The sequence below is a fragment of the Marmota marmota genome, unplaced genomic scaffold, assembly GCF_001458135.2.
Source record: "Marmota marmota marmota unplaced genomic scaffold, marMar, whole genome shotgun sequence".
In the NCBI taxonomy this organism is placed as follows: domain Eukaryota; kingdom Metazoa; phylum Chordata; class Mammalia; order Rodentia; family Sciuridae; genus Marmota; species Marmota marmota.
The window spans coordinates 37,163,405-37,174,872 of record NW_025999932.1 but is presented as its reverse complement, the minus strand read 5'-3'; the positions used below and the strand labels follow the sequence as shown (position 1 = coordinate 37,174,872).

The 11,468-nt window shown below is 36.3% G+C and overlaps 1 protein-coding gene across 2 annotated transcripts in view; it reads right to left on the bottom strand.

The window, feature by feature from the left end:
• Spryd7 (SPRY domain containing 7) overlaps window positions 1-11,468 on the bottom strand; it is a 22,088-nt gene that overhangs the window by 5,571 nt on the left and 5,049 nt on the right. For both annotated transcript variants that reach the window (XM_015483976.2, XM_048800902.1), the window contains exons 2-3: window positions 6,085-6,201; window positions 3,202-3,368 (exon numbers count right to left, since the gene is read on the bottom strand). In XM_015483976.2, coding sequence (XP_015339462.2) covers window positions 3,202-3,368; window positions 6,085-6,201 — 284 coding nt within the window. The remainder of the gene's footprint in view (window positions 1-3,201; window positions 3,369-6,084; window positions 6,202-11,468) is intronic.

The window sequence follows — 11,468 nt, the reverse complement described above, 5'->3', positions numbered from 1 at the left end:
AAAAAAAAAAAAAAAAAAAAAAAAAAAAAAATAGTAGCTCCAAAGATTTAAAATAGGGCTGGGGTTGTAGTTCAGTGGTACAGTGCTTGCCTACCATCTGTGAGGCACTGGGTTCGATCCTCAGTAACACATATAAATAAATAAGAGTATTGTATCCATGTACAACTAAATATTACACACACACACACACACACACACACGCCCATACACACACAGCTTCAAAACAAATAATGGAATAAAAGTATATTACTTTATTTAAAATTTTTTTGTAGCTGTAGATGGACAGCATGCCTTTATTATATTTGTTCATTTATTTATTTTATGTGATGTTAAGGATTGAACCTGTGCCTCACACATGCTAGGCAAATGTTCTGCCTAGAGCTGCCACAGAGCTACAGCCCCAGCCCAAAAGTATATTACTTGTATACATTACTGATGGTGGGAAAAGAGCACAATTAGTAATAATAATTATTAAAATGCTACAGAACATTTAAGATCGCCTAGGTACTTCATATGTACTCACTTAATCCTCAAACAAGATAGATATTATTAGTCCCATTTTTATCAATGTGGTAGCTAAAGAACAGAAAGGTTAAACTTGCACAGCTAGGAATGGCAGAGCTGAGATTTAAATTTATTCAGGCTGGTTTCAAATACTTGCTTTTAAATCACCATGACATACTGCCTCTCTTTATATCTTTATACAATATAGGTTGGGCATCTCTATCTGAAACTTTTTGAGGGTTGACAATGATAGCACAAGGGAAAAATTCCACACCTGACTTTCTACAATGGGTCATAGTCAAAAAACACAGGCACACTAAAAATATTGTATAAATTACTTTTAGGCTATGCATTTCCTGTTTAGACTTGGATCTCATTCCCAAAATACCTAATTATGTATATATAAATATTCCAGTATCGACCAAAACCTCAAATCAGAAACACTTCTGGTCTCACGCAGTTCAGATGAGGGATACTCAACCTGTAGTTACTAACTAATGACAAAAAGAGATCTTTCCTTTGAAGAAGTAAGAAAAGACAACAGAGATTTTCAATTGATAAATCATTGCAAACCAAGAAGCAAACTACTTCAAGGATTTCTGAATGTGGATAAATTATATCACTTTAAAAGGTTTTTAGAGGTAGAAACAGATCTAATAGATTTAAGTCTTAACTTTTTCCCTTTCTAGATAAGATAGCAAAGGCCCAGAAAAGCCATTGTGTTAAGTGCTATACAAGTTTCTCCTCAAATTTGATCAAAGCTAGGAATAAACAATGATTTATTAAAAATTTAAAAAATTGAGAAAGATGAAGAGTATATAGATTGTCTTTGCTTCATTTTAGTTTATATATTTATATATAATAATAAAGTTAACTAATGCCCAGGATTAGTTTTTTAAATGATGAGGTCTGTTTTAAAAAAACAAAAACCTAACTATATAAGAAAAGAAAGTATGTTAATCTCTTTATGGGACTATAGGAAATGTAGCAGTTCAACAAAGTAGGTTATAATCCAGGCACCCTTCACCACTAGGTAGCAATATACTCTATTGCAAGCAAGTGAATTTTAAATCCAAGTCTCCAGCAGAAAAACAAAACCTAGTATCAAAGAAAGGCAAAGTTTAATTTAAGTATTTTCTAACTTAATCTGTTCTTTTATGTGATCTAGAAACTGGGTTTGATTCTGCCATGATGATACTAAAAGCACATAAGAATGTTTTTCCTGTCTTATAATTCTTTCTACTTTTTGCCAACTGTTAACAATTTGGCAAAATTTCTTCTCAAGAGTTTGAACACACACACACACACACACACACACATGAATAATATTTTACTTTTTGCCTTGCATATATTTCTTTTTTTAAAGATATTTTTTAGTTGTCAATGGATCTTTATTTTATTTATTTATATGTGGTGCTGAGGATTGAACCCAGGGCCTCACACATGCCAGGCAAGTGCTCTACCCCTGAACCATAGCTCCAGCCCCGCATATATTTCTTATTTTTTAGTTCTTCTTTTATCAGAATGGGTATGGAAATTTAAAGTGTAATTTAATAATGCTGACAGGCTAAAAATGACATTCTTAGATCTTTCAATCTGTGATATCAGATATCATGAATGAGATAAGATATGAAGGCAAGAGTAACACACAGAAGTTCAGCATATTAACAAAGAAAAACATTTGTTACTGATTATTCTTATGTTTGAATTTCATCTTTTAGTGTAAATAGGTTGACAGCCTTAACTCCAAAGATTTTTTTCTTTTATGAAATAACCACTTAAATAAAGATGTTCCATATTATACACATCTGGCAATGATCTATGAATATAAACAAACTACTTAAAAAAAAAAAACAGAACAGGGAAAGACAGGTTTTAAAACAGGTTATGACTTTTGTCTCCTTTTCTTCAACTTAGGAAAAAAAAACTTCAAACAATTAAAAACCCCGTTTTTCATATTTTTTTTTTAAGTTGCAGAAGAGAAGATTAGACCACAATTAAAAATTTTAGGGCTAACATGAGTTGAGAAGAAGTGTCTAGGAAAAAAGATGAGGTCTTTGGGTTGCATTTTTAACAAGTTGCTTTGGTAAAGAGTAAAATAAGTCCCTTTGGGAAAGAAAATAAAGAATTCTTATAACATGTGACTCTTAACTTCTAAAAAAACCTTTTCTACAATTAAGTCTTAGGATTTTCAGTATAGTTCTCTGAAGATTTCTGAATGTGGAGGAGGTTTAATTAGATTAAGTTTAATGAAGACAGCCACTTCTAATTTTAAAATGCTGTAAATTTCAAACAGATGTTCAATAACAAATTAAGTATTTCCATTCTCAAAAATATCTACTATTTTCTAATACAAGGTCAGCAAATGTTTCAAATTGGGGCCAAGTTTTCTCTGATGTGACTTCTAGAAGTAGGAAATAGTGCTCAGCAGCCAATCTGTCACTAATCTACTTGAGAGGAGCAAGGACTCCCTCTGATGCCCCCGGCCAGTGGCAGCTCTAGAAGGGAGAAGGTAATGAGGTAAGGCAGTGGCATCTACACCAAGTGCTCTCTCTGGAAACTGTTCCACCTTATTAGATTCAAACCCAGGCTTTGGAATCCAAACTACAAACTCCCAGGCAAAACTGTTATCTACTCAAAGCAGCTCAAGTGTAAAAATTTACAGGGGATAGCAGCTCTAGCTACTAGAAGACTCACCACCACGTCTCCCTCCTGTGGAAGGCTGTTTGCTGGCAGCCTGTTTTTCTCTTCATTGTTGTGATATAGGGCTCCATCATTTCTCATCACCAGACTGTGCACATCTCGGCCAAGGGGAATCTGATTCAGGTTAACCTTCTGAGTTGCAACACCAATACCCCATATTCCTAAAAATACAATGGTTTAAATGCCCCCCAAATCGAAAGAACGCAAATATAAAAAAGTCATTTTAAAAGGGAGCATAAACTGTTTTTTATTAAGAAGTATCACATTATCACTAAACTCTTTTCTTTGAATCTTTAAAAAAAAACTTTTAAAAGTAGTTTGCAAAGTGTATGTTTTCTACAGATAAGATGCAGCCTAGGAGATAAGCATTGTACTGCTAAAGTTCATATCTTGACCTAGTTATGTTATACTGAGCGAATTAATTAATGGCTGATTCCTCATCTGTGAACTGTGGAGTCTAAAAGTACTCACTTTATAGAGTTAGGAAAAGATAAGATCCAATAAACCAACCAAAATAGTGAAGTATTAAAAAAAAAGTGTGTGTGGGGGGGTAAGTATTATGTATAAAAAAAATGCCAGTTATTGCATTATTCTTCTCTTTTTTAAAATATTTATTTTTTTAGTTATAGGTGGACACAATATTTATTTTATTTTTTTGTGGGGCTGAGGATTGAACCCAGTTCCTCACGCATGCAAGGCGAGCGCTCTCCCTCTGAGTCACAATCCCAGCCCCGATTACTCTTCTCTTAAAAAATTTTTTTTAAATGCTACAGGGCTTGGAGTATAGCTCAGTGGTAAAGCACTTCCCTAGCATGCACAAAGCCCTGAGTTTTGAATTTATACAAATACACATTGAATTTAAGTGGTCTGGAGTTCTCTCAAGATTACCTCTCAGTGAAAGATTACTGTCTTCAGTTTTTGCATCTATAAAAAGTGACAAATAATGTATATTGTTAACAATATAATGGAGAGAAGAAAAATCAATGATAAGGTATAAAATTATTTCCTTATTAAAAGTTGAAGTCAGTGAATTAAAACCTTTTGGTCTAAGTTGACTTTTGAAACAGCAGCTTTCCTTTTAACAGGCCGAACAGAATACTTATATTTTTATCTCAAACTGCTTCCATCTCATTTTTTATAAATCAGGAGAAATTCTATACATGGAAAAAGGTTTAAAGACCATGTTCTCTCGGGGCTGTGGTTGTGGCCCAGCAGTCGCCTAGCACATTCGAGGCGCTGGGTTCAATCCTCAACGCCACATGAAAATAAATAAATAAGCCAGGTGTGGTGGCACATGCCTGTAATCCCAGCAGCTCGGAAGGCTGAGGCAAGAGGATGGCGAGTTCAAAACCAGCCTCAGCAATTTAGAGAGGTGCTAAACAACGCAGTGAGACCCTGTCTCTAATAAAATACAAAATAGGGCTGGGGATGTGGCTTGGTGGTCGAGTGCTCCTGAGTCCTATTCCTGGTACCCAGCCCCCCCCACCCAAATAAAATAAATAAAATAAAGGTATTGTGTCCAACTACAACTAAAAAAAAAATAAAATAAAAAAATAAGACCATGTTCTCAATATATTAATTTTTTTTGGATTGAGTGAGACCATCAGAAACTTGCATGTCTACACTTCACCATCTTGGCCTTTGAAATAATATGACCATATACTTTGTCCTCCAAAGTAAGACCGTTATGAGAGTAACAGGAGGTGACAATACTAAATTCACAGGATTACACTTGCAGACAGGGTTCTACAGTCTCCTTACTCCTAAAGAACTGTGAACAGCTAGGTTTGGTGGTACATGCCTATAATCCCAGGGGCTCAGGAGCCTGAAGCAGGAGGATCACAAGTTCGAGGTCATCCTCAGCAGCTTGTCAAGGCCCTAAGTAACTTAATGAGACCCTGTCTCAAAATAAAAAATAAAGAGGATTGGGGTGTGTCTCCTGGGTTAAATCCCTGGTACCAAAACAGTAACAAATTCAACAGAACAAAACAAAACAAAAAGCCTCAAACTGTGCACAATTGCCTCAAGCTTTCAACATAGGATCAATGCTACAAACTCCAACAATCCATTTATCCTAGGGATATCATTAGGGATGAGATCCTTCACAGAAAATCCACATAAAAATTTTTATTACATTTAAGGCTCAAGCTACTTAGTTTTCTTGAGAAATAAGTGTGTTACACTTGAGAACATTATAGTAACCAGGAATATTTTGCAGCCAGTGAGCTAACAAATGACAGATTCAGATTTATATAGTCCTTTAAGAAAAATCACTATTTAAAACTAATATAGAGGGGCTGGGGTTGTAGCTTAGTGGTAGAGTGCTTGCTTAGCATGTGTGAAGCCCTGGGTTCAATTCTCAGCACTGCAAATAAAAACATAAAATAAAGGTCCATTGATAACTAAAACATATTAAAAAAATAAAAACTAATATAGAAAACAAGACAGGCAAGATGGTACACACCTGTAATCCCAGCTACCTGGAGGGCTGGGGCTGGAGAATTATAAGTTTTAGGCCAACCTCAGCAATTTAGCAAAAAAGGAAGGAAGGAANTTAAAACCTCTTAATAATGCTACTATCTTATATTTACTCAGCATACTCAGTAAGACACTTTCATACTTTTTTCTCACTTTCTGTGAGGGAGGGAAAAAGACAGCTCTTATAATCCTATTTTATAGAAGAGAAAACGGAATCTAGTTTAACAAAATTGACTAATTTAACCAGGATCACACAATGACAAGTGGAAGATTCAGGTATTCTAAGAAAGAGTTTGGAACCTTTTTTTATTACCTACTGAATCTTTTTCATATATTTAAAATTTTTCTTAATATTCAGAACAATTAAGACCTGAAATAATAAAGTGCCATTATACTAACCTGTAGACTGGATTTTGAATTCAAAGTAGCTTTTGTTTTGATGTAAAGGTGCACTGGCTAAACAACCTCCTGTTCCACATATTCTTCTTCCATTTTTTACAATGACAACATCTGTTCCTAAACAAAAAATGCAGACACTATATAAAGTTTTATATTTTCATATTCAACAACTAGAGTTAATTCATTCACTTCTAACACTTAGTTCACAAAAAACAGGGTTGTTATAAGTACTTTGAAATATAGAAATACTGATCAATAACTTTAAATACTTAATTCACTGTTTAAAATAATTCACTGTTTTATTATATAGAGAACATTTCTATATAATATTCATTTGTAGCTATAAGTCTTGGTTAATTAAGTTGTTTCAAATAAACTTTAATAACTTTGTATTATGCTGAATATTTAAAATTCTTGTAAGGAAGAAATAGACTAACTCATTTAGTTTTTAGCCAATAAATAAATTGGATAATTTCATAAATCTTTTGAAGACATAAACACAAGAAGGCTTAGTAAATTAGTGCAATTTTTAATTCATTCTATCCAGGTGAATTAAATCTACTAATACCAACAGAATGTCTACTAAGAACAAGACACTATACTAATGCATCAGTCAAGTAAGCATTGAAGAGTACACAGAATATGGAAAGGAACACATATCTATGTTGATACAGCTGACACTGAAAAATGTCCCTTTTAGGATCTCCCGCCCCCACTTTTAGGATCTTAAAAGGTTTGTTTAGCTAGCTACTGTCCATCACATGGCTATATGTAAACAGGTTTTAACATCAATAAACACTCTTTCTTCTCACTGAAAATTTTAGTTTCAGCTCAGATAATATTTATAGATGAGAGAAAGAAAAATGCCATCTCCTCATATGTGACTCCTCTACGGATTTGTTTCCAAACCTTGGTTTAGGAAAGCATGTATATCAAAGAACATTAAGAGACAACATAAGTCTAACATGTAATAAATATCCTTTAATACAAAGGGATGTGAGTCCCAAAGCCTGTGGCCAATATTGCCATCTCACTGGCAAAAAGTGCATAAAACAAAGCATATCTAGATATGAGAACTCTGTGAGATTCATCCAGAAGTGTTAAATAAAACTACCAAACAGTTTTAGAAGACTGAATTCATATTTAAAGAAAAAACTATTTGGCATAAACACATAAGAGAAATGCAAAAAAAAAATTAGATTCTATCATTCTCTCTCTTAAGGTTAACATTTAGATTCTATCATGATTATTAAACATATATTAACATCTATTATTTTATAATTAAAAATGTTAAAACCAAATTCTGAGAAAGAATCATAAATAATTTGTATCTGGCTATCCTACATACTTTTTCTTTTTTGGTACCAGGGATAGAACCCAGGGGTGCTCAACCATTGAGCCACATCCCCAGCCCTTTTCACCTTTTATTTTTGAAGCAGGGCCTTGCTAAGCTTCTTAGGGCCTTGCTAAGTTGTTGAGGCTGGTTTTTGAACTCGCTATCCTCCTGCTTCTGCTTCCCAGGTCATTGGGATTAAAGGAGTGCATCACCGCACCTGGCTACTCTACATACCTCTGCAGTTGCAACTGGAGAGCATTCTCCCTGATGGCAAAGACCCCGAAGTGTTTGGCATCTAGTGGATGCTCAGCAAATTTGTTCAATGAATGAATAAATAAGCTGTGCTAAGTAAGCACTTTGTAGAGGACATGTAGCATCTGCTTTTCCTTTCTGGATATACTTCCCCCTGGGATCAAACAATTCCAAGGAAGATGATTCAATCTCTGACTTCAGGGTACAGCATTTGATCTAGGTTAAGTCAATCAGTAAAACCCAAATTTCGTGGTTACAGTGATAAATCAAGAGTGGTCATGTGATATAACAAAAAACAATTAGAGACTAGGTGTGAGGATTTTTGCAGAGAAGCACGGAAATAAAGACACTTTCATTCATCCAGGCCCCAGCTACTCTGGAGGCTGAAGCAGATGGATCACAAGTTCAAGGCTAGCCACAGCAACTTAGGGAGACCCTGGTCTCAAAATAAAAAGTAAAAGAACTGGAGATATAGTTCAGTGGTAGAGTGCCCCCAGGGTCAATCCCCATTACCTCAAAAACAAAACAAAGAAAGACACTCTCATTCTTTTTATATCTGAATGAGGAAGCCTACAGCCCAGGCAGCTGCTTCAAGGGTTCTTGGAAGTTAAGCTTCAGGAACAAATAACAGAAGTTAGAGGAAAGAAATGAAAAGAAACCAAGTTGTTGGTAGCACTGAGTCTTTCCTGAAGCCAGGGCTCCCTTTGTACTTTTCAATTACAAGTACTAATAAATTTCCTTCACTATTTAAACAATTCTGAGTTGTTTTTTTCACTACCCGCAACTGAAAGCATCCTTATAAAACATATTTCCAAAGATTATACAAACAAATGGTAAATTCTTTTTCTTAACTGGCAGTGAGTGGTTTGTGGTTCTCCCACATTACTAAAACCTTTTAATAACCAGCTTCTATAATAGATAACTTAATGTCTTGGATTTCATCCTTGCTAAGTTAATAGAAATACAAGACTTTCAAAACAATATAGTCTGCCAGGTGTTGGTGGTGCATGCCTGTAATTCCAGCAGCTTGGGAGACTGAGGCAGGAGATCCTAGGTTTGAAACCAGCCTCAGTAACTAAGGGAGACTCTATCAACTTAGCAAGATTCCTATCTCAAAATAAAAAAATAAATAAATAAAAGCAGTTCAGTGATTAAGTGCCTTTGGGTTCAATCCCTGGTACCAAAACAAAACTAAATAAAATAATATAGTCTGCTCTCAGGGTTGAAATCACAGAAACAACTCTAACATGGTATTCTCTTATTTCAATATTATTTTTTCTGGGCTGGGGCTGTGGTTCAGTGGTAGATCGCTTGCCTGGCATGTGTGAGGCACTGGGTTCAATCCCCAGCACCACATAAAAATGAAATAAAAGTACTGTGTCCACCTACAACTAAGAAAAATACATATTTAAGAACTAATTTTTATCTCCACAGCATTCTGTTAGGCACTGAGATGTTTTATATAGAAAAATGAATATGTTCAGAGAACATTCTGGGCCATTTGTGAATCACTGGGGAATCATTTTAAGCTTATTCCATTTCTCCTTACTAAGTAAAAAGATACTCTGTATTTGGATCTATGTGATATGTGTAGTTTTGGAAAGTCAAGTCCAGAATATCATAGAAATACGGCCACAGAGTATGTTTTAGAAACATTAGAAATTTCCAATCATGTAACATTCCCTTACAAGTAGTAGTCATGGGAGACACTGATTTCTAAAAAGTTAATCACGATTAAAAGCAGCAAATAAGGCATCAAAGAAGACATTCACAAAAACTATGCCACAGAAATTCCAAAAGAGGAACATCATCAAAATAAGTGACTACTCTAAAGGAGGTATCATTTAGATATGATATGTAATAGACTATTTAAAAAAAAAAATCAAAGCCAGGCAGTGAGTGGCATGTGGGAGGCTGAGGTAGGAGGATCACTTGAGCCCAGATCAGCCTGGGCAACAAAATGTGACCCCACTTGCGGGGGGTGGTTAGCCATCACATTCTTTTTTTTAAATATTTTATTTATTTTTTAGTTTTCGGCGGACACAACATCTTTGTTTGTATGTGGTGCTGAGGATTGAACCGAAGCCGCACGCATGCCAGGCGAGCGCGCTACGGCTTGAGCCACATACCCAGCCCCACATTCTTTAGGTTATCTATATAACATATCCAAATACATGCATATTGGCTTATATTTTCAAATGAAGATCAACATGTGCTTGAAACTCTCCTCTCATTTTTTTTCAAGTTCTCAAATCAGGCTTCTTTGGGATTAGAGAACTTGAATTTACTAAAGACAGGTAAAGAAAAAACTTCCATGCACATAGAAAATCTGATGATGGGATCACTCTACTATATTTGTAGCTTAAAAGGGCTGGGCAGCGTTGGGGAAGGCAAACAGTGGAATGAGTATAACCTGTTTCTCCTACATAAGACATAGGCCAGAAAAAAAGGAATGTTCTAGAGTACACTGCTGAGATTCAAAAGTCTGACAGTAGAGAAAGGAAGAAGAGCTAAGGCTGCTTTAAGTTGCAGAAGCAATATATGGTTGCCCTTTACTGTATCCCCAACAGTTAAAACAATGTCTGCCATTTGTCACAAAATAAACATCACTTCAGTAAATCAATAAGTGAAATGGAAATGTTTTCAGACAGGATCTGAATATCCACTGTCTATAAATACATTGATAAATAACAGATATTTATTTATATAATGAGGTTCTGTACTACATGTGAAAGATCTAAGAACTGAAAGCTCTGTAAATACCATCATACAAGGTAGTAAACAATTATCACATATAGTACATGCTATCAAAATATAATGGAAAACGGTTCCAGAATTATAAAGAATCTGAGCAATAGAGTTGTGTTATACATATTAAGAACTGTCTTCATTATTTGTCTTTGATATACAATATACTTTACACACAAGACATAGGAAAAATTGAAAGGGCAGAAGTATATTTAGACTAAAATAATTCATATTATTGTAGCTTAAAGGGGCTGGGCAGCGTTGATTTTAGTATCCTAACTAAAATCATCATATTGGAAAATCTCTCCTGCTTGAACCATATATTCTAGACTATACGGAATAGTAGGTGGTAAAAGAGGCTACGTAGGGGAGAGGAAAAATGTTAGATGAGAACTTACTGGCGGGGGGGAAAAACACTGAAGCGATGGAGCAAAGTGCTGATTTATTTTGCAATGCCTAACCTATTGGGATGACGCCAGTTAGATAAAATTACAGTGCTTCCAACAGTGACTAAGGGAGAATCTAGCAACGGGAGCTTTTAGTCGAAATAGCATGTTCTGACCTGAGGTGCGACTTCAGGCTTCTGCAATCTGCCTTGTTTTGACTTTGGGAGGTGAGGGTGGAATTGCTTCCAAAAAACCCCAAGCTTCATCCTATACGTGATGGGGCTAAAGTGAAACAACCGATTGTCAGGGCAGAAGACCCTAACGCATTCCGAAAGTGTGCGAGTCCTGAGAGGCGCGCCACAAGCGAACGCGGTGAGGGCGCCTCCGCTCCCCTCGCCTGGGGACACCTGACACCTCAGCAGGAGGCAACTCAAGGAGCAGGTCAACACACCCACTCCCAACGCCAGCCAGGGAAGGTTGCGCAGCCTTGAACACAGCCCGGCCCGATGGAGGCGGCCAGCGACAGGCGAACTCCGCGAGACTAGAGAGAGGGTGCCGCGGCAGCGAAGCCGGGCGAGGCGGGGTCGGAAGCCTGGGCGACGCGTGGTCCCTCCGACCCCCGCCTGCCTCCGCCCTCCCGCCCCCAGCCCTGGGCCGTTGGG